This window comes from Heterodontus francisci, chromosome 14, assembly GCF_036365525.1.
Source record: "Heterodontus francisci isolate sHetFra1 chromosome 14, sHetFra1.hap1, whole genome shotgun sequence".
Taxonomy (NCBI): Eukaryota; Metazoa; Chordata; class Chondrichthyes; order Heterodontiformes; family Heterodontidae; genus Heterodontus; species Heterodontus francisci.
Window position 1 is genome coordinate 89,231,376 of NC_090384.1, and position 14,541 is coordinate 89,245,916.

Sequence of the window (14,541 nt, forward strand, 5' to 3'; positions counted from 1 at the left end):
AACCTCAGTAGCGTGCCAATTATTGAAATCTATTCTGAGAGACAGGATAACTGTCACTTAGAAAGGCACAGGTTAATCAAGGACAGTCAGCATGGATTTATTGAGGGAAGATCCTGTTTGACCAACTTGATTGAATTTTTTGAAGAATTAACAAGGAAGATAGATGAGGGTAGTGCAATTGATGTGGTCTACATGGATTTTAGCAAGGGTTTTGACAATGCCCCACATGGCAGACTGGTTAAAAAAAAAGCCCATGGGATCCAGGGAAATGCAGCAAGGTGGATACAAAATTGGCTCAGTTGCAGGAAACAAAGGGTAATAGTTGATGGGTGTTTTTGCGACTGGAGGGCTGTTTCCAGTGGCATTCTGCAGGGCTCAGTACTGGGTCCTATGCTTTTTATGGTATATATTAATGATTTGGACATGATCAAGAAGTTTGCAGATGGCACTAAGATTGGCCATTTGGTAGATAGCGAGGAGATAGCTGTAGACTGCAGGAAGGACCTGGATAGAGTGGAGGTGAAGGGCCTATTCACCTTAGTAGAGCGGTCTGGTCAGATGGGCAGAAAGGTGGCAAATGAAATTTAACCCGGAGAAGTGTGAGGTGATGCATTTGGGGAGGTCAAACAAGGCAAAGGAATACATGATTAGTGGGAAAATACTGAGGAGTGCAGAGGAAGTGAGGGACTTTGGAGTGAATGTCCACAGATCCCTGAAGGTAGCAGGACAGGTCGATAAGGTGGTTAAGAAGGCATATGAAATCCTTTCCTTTATTAGCTGAGGTGTAGAATATAAGAGCAGGGAGCTTATGCTGGAACTGTATAACTCATTGGTTAGGCCACAGCTTGAGTACTGTGTGCAGTTCTGGTCACCTCATTACAGAAAGGATGTAATTGCATTACAGAGGGTACAGAGGAGATTTACGAGGATGTTGCCAGGACTGGAAAAATGCAGCTATGAGGAAAGATTGGATAGGCTGGGGTTGTTCTCCTTGGAACAGAGAAGGCTGAGGGGAGATCTGATTGAAATGTACAAAATGTTGAGGGACCTGGATAGAGTGGAGGTGAAGGGCCTATTCACCTTAGTAGAGCGGTCAGTGACTTGGGGGCATAGATTTAAAGTGATTGGTAGAAAAATTAGAGGGGAGATGAGGAAACATTTTTTAGGGTGGTGGGGTCTGGAACTCATTTCCTGAAAGGATAGTTGTGGCAGAAACCCTCAACTCATTCAAAAGGAGTCTGGATATGCACCTCAAGTGTCGGAATCTGCAGGGCTACGGACCAAATGCTGGATTTATGGTGGGATTAGAATGGATGGATCGTTTTTCGGCCAGCACAGACACGATGGACAAAGTGGCCTTTTTCTGTGCCATAAACTTTCTATGGTTCTACTCTATGATTCTATGAATCTCAAACCTGTTGGACAATTGCAAGGGCTGAGGCTCCTCCACTTCTGCTTTCTTGATCCCCTTACCTGCCTCACTCACAGGCACGTGAGACAAAAAATCAGAATTTCGTTTAAATGTGACTGAAGGTTCAGAAGTTATCAGGATTGGCAGAGAGTGAAAGCAGAGACTGTTTCAGGCTGCACCCATATGCTATTTAACCAGAGTGCTGTATTTTATTTAAAAAAGTAAAACAAATGTTTAACCCCTTAAAGGTCACCATTACTGATACCAGCTCTTTATTCCAGATTTATTTAACTAACTGAACTGAAATTCCCTCGCTGCCATAGTGGAATTTGAATTTGTGGTTCTAGATAATAAGTCCACACTGCTGGATTACTAGTCCAGTAACAAAAGCCACTATAACCTGCTGCTTGTCGTCTGCATGTGTGTGTTGGATGTCGGGTGAGGATGGGATTGGACTAAGCCATGGTACCCCTCTCGATGCCATAGCTGCTGGCACTTTCTGTCACAGTGACCACAAGTGAATGGTCATTTCAATACTGGGGGGTGGGTGGGCGGGGGATTGATACATGTTGAACCGATACACCTGCAGGGGGATATATGATAGCCTTTGAGAACTGGAAAAGAATAGCACACAAAAAAAATTTTTTTTAAGTACTTGCAACATTGAATTTTTAAATTACCTTCATCTGCAACCTCAGTGATTGGTACTTTAAGTTCCTTGGCCATGAAACCAATGACGGAGAAGATGACAAAACCTGCAAAGACGCTTGTGGCGCTGTTAGTACATGTCACTAACAGAGTATCCCTGGAGGAAGGCAGAGGGAAACAGCAGTCACAAGAAGGGCATCACCCACAGGCAGAATAGCATTACTACTACAAACTGTAACCCGCCGAGCAAGGAGATAGGAGATGGATTCCTCCTGCATACCTGTAAATGTTATTGTGGAACTTGTTGTATGAGGAGAGTGTTATCAGTCCTCCCCAGGCAGCAGAGAGTGAAAAGAAAATCTGAGTCGCAGCATCCTTCCACACCTATTGAAGCAGATAGAGACAGAACAATGATTTTTTTTTTAAATAAGCTTCTATTCTAACAAAAACTTGGATTTATATCGCGTAGTAAAATGTCCGAAGGAGTGTTATCAGACAATTTAACACTGAGCCACATAAAGAAATATTGGGCCTGATTCTGCGATCAGCGACAAACGAATGGTTTTTTGCACTGCAAGTTCCTGTCAACCAACTATCCAAAAAAGTGTAACATCATCTATAGAGCACGTGGGACCAATGTGAACTGGGCAAGCAGCTATGTATCTCCTCAACCAATCAGATTGAAGAATTGTAATGAGCAGCCTGGAGTGACCAGGAAGTGCCAGTTGGAATACTGACTTCAATGTAAAATCAAGTACAGAAAGTAAAATAAAGAGAGGGAAGGAAAGATTCGATTCAGATAAAAGAGACAGGGAAAAGGTAATAAACAATTACATTTTTTTTTAAATCTGAAGAAATGAGACTTCACAATTGTAATAGTTAATTTTTAATGCTAAAAAGGTTGTTTGGCAATAATTAAGACTTACCATGCTGTTAAAAGTTTACTTACACTGGAATGGACAAGCCCTAACTTTTTCTAGCAAGTATACTTTGTATATATCAGGTACGTACAGCAACTTCACGCCATTCAATGTATTTCAATGGTGAGCCTCTCGGTATCATGCAGCTTTTGGAGGAGCAGGAAATCTTGGACAGCAACTCCCTGATTTTTGCCTTTAATTGCACATGTGCAGATGCTGGGAGTTGCTGTCTGATTTCCACATAAATAACTGTGAGCACTTTTAGCCTCACCATTATTTCTAAAGCAAAATCCAGCCCAACTGGACTCGTGAGGTCAGTTTTGAGGAGTGCCTTACAGGAGGAATGAGAGATGGAGAGTTAGGGGGGATTAAGGCAAGAATTGCAGAGCTTTGGGCTTAGATTCTTGAAGGCACGGCCATCAGTGGTGGGGCAAAGGAAATCGAGGATGTACAATATTTTGTGTACAATACTGGGGCCTAAATAACATTTAATCTTGATAAACACACAACTGATTGCCCCATTATTTTATGCTGGAAGCAGGATTTGTAGCACATCTGCATAAAATTAGCCTTTTTGGAAATTTTTGCACCACAGTCTATTTAACCATAATGAAATGAAAATCAGAACAATTGTAAAAAGGTGATGTAATGTACAGCCATCATCAAATTTATTGAGCAGTGGTTTAGATTTTGAGGAATTCCATGAGGCCATTGGGAGAGATGACATGTCAAAGGAAAAACTACAGGACATGCTGCCCCTGAACATGCACTTTGGAGGTGGGAGATGGGACACATCATTCAACTAGGAGGCGGATAATTACAACTCCTAAAGGGGAAAATAAATTAGAAATGAGTCACTGAGAACCCCCAAATTCTTTCAAAAGAAAATATTTAAAGTTTACAAATTTGGATCAAAAATTCCACTTGATGGGAGCGAAGCAGGAATGGTCTGATGTTGTCGGATTGCAATGTTTAATCAGGTATGAGTTTATCCTGAGCCTTGTGTACTTTCATACGAACATACACTCGAATTTGGAGCAGGAGTAGGCCATTTGGCTCCTCGAGCCTGCTCCGCCATTTGATAAGATCATGGCTTATCTGATTGTGGCCTCAATTCTACTGTCCTGTCTACCCGCTGTAACCTTTGACTTTCGTCACTGTTATTGGCACGGAATACATTCTGAAAATGTGAAGTAAAGAGATGGTCCATTAAAAAAGAACAATTCCAAGTCAATGGCAAACAACTGCACTCCAAACAGCAAATAAAAGGACAAATAAACTATATGAGAGAAGCTGGCATAAGACATTGACAGAGGTTCCTTAGCCAAGTTTAGACATCTCTTGCACAAATCACCTCTTTTCTGCAACTGATCTCCTCAGCCAAGACACTCTTACTTTGTATTTGTCTCATGGCATCACATAACACTGCGATTGGAAAATTAAATATTAGAAGGATGCTGAGTGCTGTTTTATATTTCCAGTGAACAGCATATTATACTTATTTTATTCCCTCCAATTTAAAAACTACTGCTGCTCAGCTGTCGGTGAGGTACAGATGGAGCACTGATTAGTTGAAATCCCTTCTAAATTGAAACAGATGATATAAGATTCTAATATCTTTTGAAAATACAATGTTCTGTGTTTTTTCTATTACTTAATACTTTTTTTTAGCAAGGTTCGAGTTCACTTTTATCTTTTAACGATTTGATTTGTGGAACAGAAACTATTATCTAGGTTTGAAATGAAACAAGAAAGCTAAATTTCAGTTAAATGTGCGTGGATGTTCAGAAGTTATTGGGTTTGGCAGTTCGTGAAAGCACAAGCTATTTCAGGCTGCCCCCATGTGGTAATTTACTCAGAGTGCTGTAGTTTATTTTACAAAATCAACTTGAATGTTTAACTTCTTACAGGTTGTTTTACATTGAGCTGGGAGACACAGAGGAGAGCACCAGTGCCAACGTCACTGAAGGGAGTCTACCTCATTTTAAAGTGAAACAACATCACATTAAGCAAAACCTCTGATGTCTGTCCCACCTCTGCTGTGATGCATTCTCTCCTCCCAATGTCACTGAGAATCCTCCAGTTACAACATCAAGGGGTGAGGAAAGTTCAGGATAAAGCTAAAGGGAAAAGTGTGGATTGGAAATACAGAGCAGTGTAAGAAATATAAGGAAGTACCAGTGAGATATAGAGGCTGCAGCATGCAGGGGGAAGCACAGTTAAGGAAATGCAGTGGATCATTGGAGGAAGAAGATGCAACAAAGCAGGCTGCCCTTACGAACAGAGCAACATCTTTCCTCTACCTTCACAAACTTTCTTTGAAACATCTGTTCCAAACAGAGACATAATGTCTGAGTGCTGCTCATCAAATTATGAGGATGCACACCCCTTCCCCCACCCTCCACTCCATCTAGTTGTGGTAAATATATGAATGAGAATTTCACATATCGGGTGTGAAGGTTCCCAGAATGCTGGCCAGTTGCACTGCGGGTGTACTGAGCACATGGAGGAGGCATCAGGCCTCCATACCCGATACTATTATGGTCTACCCACCATCATAAGGTCAGAAGTGGGGATATTGGCAGATAATTTCATTCAGTTCCATTTGCAATTTCTCAGATAATGAAGCCGTCCATGCCCACATCCAGCAAAAACTGGCTTTGCCTGATAACATTCATGCCTCAGAAGTGCCAGGCAATGACAGTCTCAAACTAGATAGAGTTTAACCAACTCCCCTTAACACTCAATGACATTATCATCACTGAATCCCCCACCATCATCATCCTGGTGTTACCATTGACCAGAAACCTAACTGGGCCAGCCACATAAATACTGGAGCTACAACAGCAGGCCAGAAGCTGGGAATTCTGCAGTGAGCGACTCACCTCCTGACAACCCAAAACCTTTCCATCATTTACAAGGCACAAGTCAGGAGTGTGATGGAATACTATCCACTTTCCTGGATGAGTGCAGCTCTAACAACACTCAAGAAGCTCGACACCATCCAGGACAAAACAGCCTCTTAATCAGCACTCCATCTGCCACCTTAAAAATTAATTCCCTCTACCATTGGTGCACCATGGCTGCAGTGTGTACCATTGAAAAGATGCACGGCAGTAACTCACCAAGACTGCTTCGACAGCCCCTCCCATACACCTGTGACCTCTACCACGTAGAAGAACAAGCGTAGAAATCCATTGGAACACCACCACCTCCAAGTTCCTCTCCAGTCACATATGATCCTGACTTGGAAATATATCAGCAGTCATCTGTCATCCGTCATTGTGAATCAAAATCCAGAACTCCCTACCTAACATCACTGTGAGAGTACCTTCCTCACATGGACTATAGTGGTTCAAGAAAGCAGCTTACCACTACCTTCTCAAGAGCAATTAGATATGGGCAATAAATGCTAGCCATGTCAGCGACGTCCACATCCCATGAATGAATAAAAAAACCTACAGGGCACCAGGGTTAAAGTGCGTTGGGCATCTGTTATTACACCAGAACCTCTTCGTGCCACACATGCACACAAGCTTATAAGGACTAGCTTTCCGAATGTGCACTGCCAGCAGGGACTCGCACGCTGTTATACATATCAGGAAATTGTGGGTACACTTACTGCAATTTACATTCATTTTAATGGATTGAAACTCATGGGGAGCACAGTCATAATTTTCCAGACATGTAAATTCTCACGGTTGATACTGCACACTGGGAGCACACATTCAAACAGTTTGTTCGATAGTAATACACAAACAGGCACATGTATAGCGACAGTCACCTGCACGTATAGTTCCATGCATAGGTCTGCACGTGCATAGTGGCCCAGACAAAACCATGCACATATATAGTGGCACCTAGGCACATATGCACAAAGATAATAATGCATCCACAGGCACATAGTTGCAAGCATATAGTGACACACATATGATGTCACACAGGACTACATACATACAGCATGTATACTACATACATACAGTTCCAAACACGTTTATGCACCATATATAACATGTTACACAGGCAAAGAGCTGCCGGATTTACAGCAATTAATGATAAAACATTCTCATTGTTATAGAATAGGGACAGAGGCAATTGAATTCAATGATCCCTCACCAAGTTCTCCTTTTAGTTACAATTGCATCTTTGTATTGAATATTGATGCTCCCTCTTATCCTCATTTTAACCTGTCAGAAAAAGTTAGGGAATTCCATTGGGAGCTAAAGTGACCCCAGCTTTCTTCATGGTGTGAATCAGTTTGTTAGAAATTGATGTTGGTCGACCGTAAGAGTAGACCACCTTAAGAAGCTGTCAGTGAAGGTCACCAAAGGAAGTGACGTCATGTCACACATGACCAGTTAGTTGTGGGTGGAGCCCAACAGAGTAAGACATGTGTAGGTGTGCTCATGCAATAACTGTTTATGTATGTTCTAGTTAAGCTATAATAAAACCTACGTTTTCTTTAGATATTACTTGTAGTCCTGTGAATCTTACAATAGTTCACATACCAAAGGAACAAGTAATATTACATAGTGGCAACATTTAGGATATATTGGCCGGAATTTTACGCCCTCTGGTGGTGATGGTGGGTGGCTATTCACGACCCCCTCCCACCCCAGCTGAAATTTTACGCGGGGCGGCAGCAGTGAGAAACGGACCGCCCGCCCCAGGATAATCATGGTCCTTAAGTGGCCAATTAAGGGCCTCTGCCTGCCACCACGGGTATTTTATTCTTGACTGGCAGGTGGCTGAGTCCTTGAAAATCCCACCTGGTGAAACTGTGTCCCATGGAGGGCCACCCCTGAAGCTCCAACCACCCCTAATGCACAACACTCCCTCCGCCACCCCTAACTGACCTCCCTTGCCTCACCAGGGCCCGATTGATTCTCCCCGGCGAGGCCCTAAAAACTTATCTTAATTCTGAGACTGTCCTCCATCTTCCTTGCAATGGTTGGGTGCAGTTCCAGCAGTGGCCACCGCTCCCGGTGGGCTGCTCGGATTAAGAACTGCTGGCCCGCTGATTGGCCGGCAGATCCATTAGGCAGGACTTCCTGCCTCAAGGAGGTGGAGGTCCCGGTCAAGGCCAATTAGGGACCTGGGAGCATAGAATCCCGGTCTGGCTCCCCAGGCCCGGCTGAGGCGGGCTCGCCACCGACTTTTTGGCCGGTGGACGGGGCCTCCCGCCCAATGAAAAATTCTGGCCATTTATTCTGAAGACATCCAAATATTACATCGTAGCAACATTTGATTTTTTTTTTGAAGAACACACCAAGAGCAATCAAAGTACAGCAGGTTGCCTACCTGGAGTAGCTGAAGACCTGGCAGGAGAGCAGTTAGCAGGAGACCCCAAAACACTGCAGTGAGCTAGGCTACAGACAGGACCCTGGGAGATGTTGAAACTCTGTGAATAAGGCAGGCAATCTGCCAGGAGGTCGGAGCTTTCACCTAATCTGACAGCGGGTGTAAAATTTGAAAAGCAGTATCTGAAGCCATTACTGTTTTAGCTTTCCCAGTTTTCTTTTGCTTCGTGGGCAGGGCCTAAGCCAAAATGAGTAGAAAGAACTCGACAGCGCCACTGGATGTCCAGCACAAAGTAAAAGGCTATCTGTGGTAGCTGCCGGTACTGCAAGCCGCAACTCTCTCAAAAAAAAGCTCTTAGTTTAAGAAAAAAGCTCTCAGAGTTTGAAAAAAGTTGAACAGCTGTGCAAACAAAGAGCTGATCTCTGGGTTTTAAAAAAAACCCAAGATATCATTACGAGTGTTTCCATTTTTTGTTAAAACCTGAGAATCTATATTTTAAAAACAGAAGAGGCTGAACTTTGGGTGTTTTCTTAAAAGGAAGATCAACAGAATGTTGACCAGTAAACTAATCATACTGGAAAGCAACTGATTTCACGTAAACACAGCAGAGGTTTGTTTGACCTGAAGAGCAATTTAAAAGGAAATGACAAATCAGGATTTATGGTGGTCATAGGACTTGCTTCTGAAAAAAGTTGGTTTCATTTTGAACAGTTAAAAAAGCCAGTTGGTTTGGCTACAAACAAGCAGTTGGAGTTTGCTTATTGACCTGCCAGGAGAACAGAAGAAAAGCCAGACAGCTGATATATTTCTCTCTTTGAAGAATCCCTGCTCTTGAGATGCAAATCCTGCAACAAGTTGTACTGTTGCCTCCTGTATTTGAAGAAATCCTGAATGTTTGCAGAACCATTGCATCTTTGAAAAGCTTTGCATCGTATGTGTCAGAATTGAAACCTTTGTTGCTGCACACCTGATTTAAGACCTATGTGAAGCCTTCTGTAGCTGCTTCTCTTGAAAGCCTACCCAGACTGTACATCAACATCGCTTGGAAAGAACTGTTCTAGGAAGATTCCTAGTGACAGCTGCTTATTTGCCTTTGGGACACCTCATCAAACAAAGAACTTCCATGCCTTTTCAGTCTAAGCTTTTTTTATTCCTTCTATTTCTTTGCAACAGCTGTAAACAAAAATCCCTTCTCTCTCCTGGTTAATCGATTGTGTATATGAGTGTGTGTGAGGGCTAGGATAAAAATAAGGAGCTTTAATAGTTCAATTTGTGTGTATGTTTACTTTATTATTGGTTAACACTTGGGGTATAATAAATGGATAATTTTGTTGTTTATTAAAGAAACCTGTTTGGTGTGCTTTATTCTGGGGAAAAATAGAGTATCTGATTGTTTCACTAAGTGGGAAAATTTAAATATATGTTGTGACCTGTGGAGAAGTGAGACTGAATTAACAGTGCACTCCACCCGCCTCAGTTGTAACAATATGTGAATGATGAAAGCTGTAGTCTCTCACTCTTAAAAGGAGCAGGCCTACAAAAAGAAATCTGTCTTAAAAAGCCAACAAAAAGAAGTGTGCCTATGAAAAAGAAAATCTGTAAGAAGTCCTACATTTATATAAAAAAGCATGATCACTATGACAATGGCTGTCAGATATCCAGTTATAATTGGTAGGTGTCAGACATAGCATCTGAATTTAAATTGGTTTCAATAGCAAATGGAACTGTGTTTCCTGAATCAAGAAGTGAGCGAACGAGAGAAACAAGCTATCAAGATTAAGATCGCACTGGGCAACGAGGACCTGCAACGGATCAATACATCAGGATTGTCAGTTGAGGATCAGAAGGACCCTAACAAGCTATGGACATTCCTGAACGTAAAGCTCAACTTCTGAGTACATAGGTTTGATCTTATGACCTACCGGCAAAGGCAAGATGAGTCCATTGACCAATTTGTTGCAAGGTGCCAAGACTAAGCTCAATATTGTGACTTCACAGATATCGAATTGTTGGAACGAGTTATAAAGCTAATAATCATGTCTAACCCAATAGAGGCCTTTCAACAAGACCTGCTAGAAAAGAAGAAAGGGCACACCATAGATGCAGTACTTAATAATGGAATGAAATTTGAAGCCATCATGACTGAGCGCCGACAGTTACAAGTGTTGAGGGCGCCTATAGTAATTGGTATGGTAACCAAGGCTCAGAGTCTGCTAAGCCTTGTGGCAAAGGTGGTGTGAGTCACTCAATTCACAGGTGTCCAACGTACCAAGACCAGTGCAAAGCTTTTGGCATGCGAGGACATTGGACAAGGCAGTGCAGAAGGCTGAGAACAGATACTGCGCACAGGAATGGTGGCAGATCACATGCAGAGAGAAGATCTGCAAGACAGGATGGCAAATACAACAAAAGGTGTGCCAACACACAACAAAAGCCCAAGTAGGTATATCGGGTCAGCAATGAGACACATAGCCAGGAGGACATGGATGAAGAGTGCACTCGTATGAGCAGCGAGCAAGCATTTCACATAGTTTGGATCAAAATGTCATGATTCGCCGTGATTGGGATTATATGTCCGGAGAAGAATGACAAGCATAATCTCAGAGTAAAAATTGACACTGGAGAAAGTGCAAGCATTCTGCCCATCCATATAATGAAGGACGTGTACTTAAAGAAATGGGAATCTATGGGACAACCCACCACAGCAAGGCTGACTGCCTACAATGGTTCTCCAAACCAGTGCATTGGAATGATAATCTTGCAGTGCAGCTAAGGGAGCTCTGACTGGCTACCACAAATGTTTTAAATTGTAGACAGAACTGGACCAGTTGTCGCAGGACTTCCAGTAAGCCGAGGTCTACGAATTGTCACAATATATGAATTCATTAATGCACTGAAGATGGTAGGAAGTATCCAGGGCAAGTGTATTGGGTCCATTTATGTAAAGGACAACACAAAGGCTGGGAGTCTTGACACGAAGAGGTGATATGACCGGGAGTCTCTCCTCAGACTTCAATTCATTGCAGCAAATACTCAGAGGCTAGAGGGATTGCAGGTGATTGGTGAAGTTGCCAGTCATCATTTTTCTAAGCTTTCTAAACAAGGTAAGATGAAGGCATCGTATGACAGGCAAATAGGGCCAGAATTAGCTCAATTGTGAGCAAGACAGAAGGTCAGAGTCCTCAATCATGCAGAGGTTGCGAGGATATGCAACCAGACCAGATCGTACGAGGTCCAGACACCCAATGGTGCGATTCTCAGATGGAACCTAAGTCAACTCAGAGTGATGTATGACAACACTACATGTGACAGCCCTGTGGCATTATGGACACGTTCAAAGACAAAGTGTGGAGATGAACATACGAACACAGAGGAAGAATATGCCAACCAGAGTTCTGAGTCACCAGAGTCTCAGAGGAGTCATCAAGATGAGCTCAGCTCTGTGAAGAGGCTCGCAATAACAAGATCAGGATGAATAACCAAACCTTCTCTACATTTTAGAAAGTGTTAAAATTATTCACTAGTAAATAGGGTTTTGTTTTAATCGTGTGTAGTTAGTCCGAACCACAACATCATTGTATATTGTAAATATGTTTTTATCTTTGGAAAAAAATGGGAATGTTGTGGGATGACCATAAAAGCGGACCACCTTACGAAGCTATAAATGAAGCTCACCGAAGGAAGTGATGTCCATTCACACATGACCAGTTAGTTGTGAGTGGAGCCTAATAGAGTAATATGTGTTTTGATGTGGCTCGTGCAGTAACTGTTTGTATATATATATATGTCCTAGTTAAGTTATAATAAACCCACATTTTCTTTGGATATTACTTGTAGCCATGTGAATCTTACAAAATTGCATATACAAAAGGGACAAGTAATATTACAGAAATAGTGACAACAAATACAAGAGATGTAGACGTAACTTGACTGTGAGCAGTATTCCCTGAGTTTTTCGTTCCTAAGGAGGGGCAACATTCATGCCTTTTTTTAATTGTTCTTGGGATGTGGGCATCGCTGGCAAGGTCAGCATTTATTGCCCATCCCTATTGCCCTTGAGAAGATGGTGGTGTATAAGATGGCAGGGTTGGGGAGTCAGTTAGCTGGGAAAGGCATTCTAAGAATGCAGTGGCCTTAAAGAGGCATCAGAGGCACAATGGTGAACCGGGCATAGTGTGCAAGAGTAGTATTGAAAGCAAGTGGCAGAAAGAAGTGAGGTATGAAGAGGTTGACAGGGTGGGGAGTTAAAAACAATGGGGTGAAGAGAGAAATTCTGTCCATTCCACAGAAGCACCACCATTCGCCATGAGTTAATGAAGTATTACCCACTATGTGTTTAGGCCTGTCATGTGATGATTGTAATAGTACTACAAATTGTACTAAAAACTTAAGAGACTCATTCTAATGTATTATTCAGGTCACTTTCTTTTAACTGATGATTCTTCTGCATTTCTTCTTTCTCATTATCTTCACCTATTTACTCCAGAATTATTTGTATCTGAACTCCACTTAAAGGCTACTTTACAGCTGTCTCATTTCTGATGAGTTATATAGTTGATGCATTTTAAACAAAAAAACGTCTTCCTACAGCAAGATCAACAACACTCCAAAGAAAAATGTGTGTGAAGGGACTGAGGAGCACGGGAATGCTCACCTGAGGGTTTGCTCACCTGAATTCATTTGTTCAGAGTTAAACATTCGTGAAACCATGCATTCCTACCTCCCATACTCTATACAATTGACCATAGCTATTTTGTAGCCTTGATTAATTTGCTCACCTTTGCATCTTTAAGCTTTTCCCAATTGGGCGTAATGAAGTACCAGATTCCATCTCCAGCACCTGGCAGAGTGATCCCTCGGATCAGGAGGATAACAAGGACAACATAGGGGAAAGTGGCTGTGAAGTAGACAACCTGCATATAAAAGGGGAAAACTGCATTCACTCATTTCTTGACAAAAAAGGTGGCTATCAATGCTGTAAAATTAAAGAACAGTAAAGTGTTAAATGAAAGAATGATGATACCCACCTTTCCTGATGATTTTATTCCTTTTGCTAGGGATAAATAAACGATTATCCAGGCCAATAACAGGGTCATTGCTAACTCCCACCTTATTTCCCCAGGATGTTCGATCCCAGCAGAAATTTTTAACACAAAGTACCTGTGAAGAAATAATAGCTATCGTATAAGCACTGCATGAATTAGAAATAAGAATGAAAGCATATAGAGACTGAGGGTAAATCCTGACATTGTGTAATAGTCTAAAACAGGTGATAGCTAGTGGGCAATAAAAACAAGGAATGCTGGAAATACTCAGCAGGTCTGGCAGCATCTGTGGAGAGAGAAGCAGAGTTAACGTTTCAGGTCAGTGACCCTTCTTCAGAACTGGCAAATATTAGAAATGTGGAAGGTTATAAGCAAGTAAAGCGGGGGTGGGCAAGAGATAACAAAGGAGAAGGTGTAGATAGGAGAAGGTGTAGATAGGACAAGGTCGCAGAATAGCTGACCAGAAGGTTGTGGAGCAAAGGCAAACAATATGTTAATGGTGTGTTGAAAGACAAAGCATTAGTACAGATAGGGTGTTAACAGACTGAATATTGAACAGCCGCAAGTACAAACATGAAAAAAACAGTGGGTAAGCAAACTGAACAAACTAAGATGAAATAAAATAAAATAAACACAAAAAAAACCCCAAAATAAATAAATATATATATAAAAAAGAAAAAAATAGCTAAAAATAAAAGTAAAATGGGGGGCCCGTCATGCTCTGAAATTATTGAACTCAATGTTCAGTCCGGCAGGCTGTAGTATGCCTAATCAGTAAATGAGGCGCCTAATCAGTAAATGAGATGCTGTTCCTCGAGCTTGCGTTGATGTTCATTGGAACACTGCAGCAATCCCAGGACAGAGATGTGAGCATGAGAGCAGTGGGGAGTGCTGAAATGGCAAGCAACCAGAAGCTCGGGGTCATGCTTGCGGACTGAGCAGCGGTGTTCCGCAAAGCGGTCACCCAGTCTGCGTTTGGTCTCCCCAGTGTAGAGGAGAACACATTGTGTGCAGTGAATACAGTATACTACATTGAAAGAAGTACAAGTAAATCGCTGCTTCACCTGAAAGGTGTGCTTGGGGCCTGAAGAGTGAGGAGAGAGGAGGTAAATGGGCAGGTATTATACCTCCTGCGATTGCAGGGGAAGGTGCAATGAGAAGATGACGAGGTGGTGGGGGTAATGGATGAGTGGACCAGGGTCTCGCGGAGGGAATG

At 42.3% G+C, this 14,541-nt stretch overlaps 1 protein-coding gene across 1 annotated transcript in view; it reads right to left on the minus strand.

Moving 5' to 3' along the window:
- slc6a5 (solute carrier family 6 member 5) overlaps nt 1-14,541 on the minus strand; it is a 58,972-nt gene that overhangs the window by 21,091 nt on the left and 23,340 nt on the right. The window contains exons 5-8 of the mRNA XM_068046919.1: nt 13,308-13,440; nt 13,059-13,193; nt 2,340-2,443; nt 2,092-2,216 (exon numbers count right to left, since the gene is read on the minus strand). Coding sequence (XP_067903020.1) covers nt 2,092-2,216; nt 2,340-2,443; nt 13,059-13,193; nt 13,308-13,440 — 497 coding nt within the window. The remainder of the gene's footprint in view (nt 1-2,091; nt 2,217-2,339; nt 2,444-13,058; nt 13,194-13,307; nt 13,441-14,541) is intronic.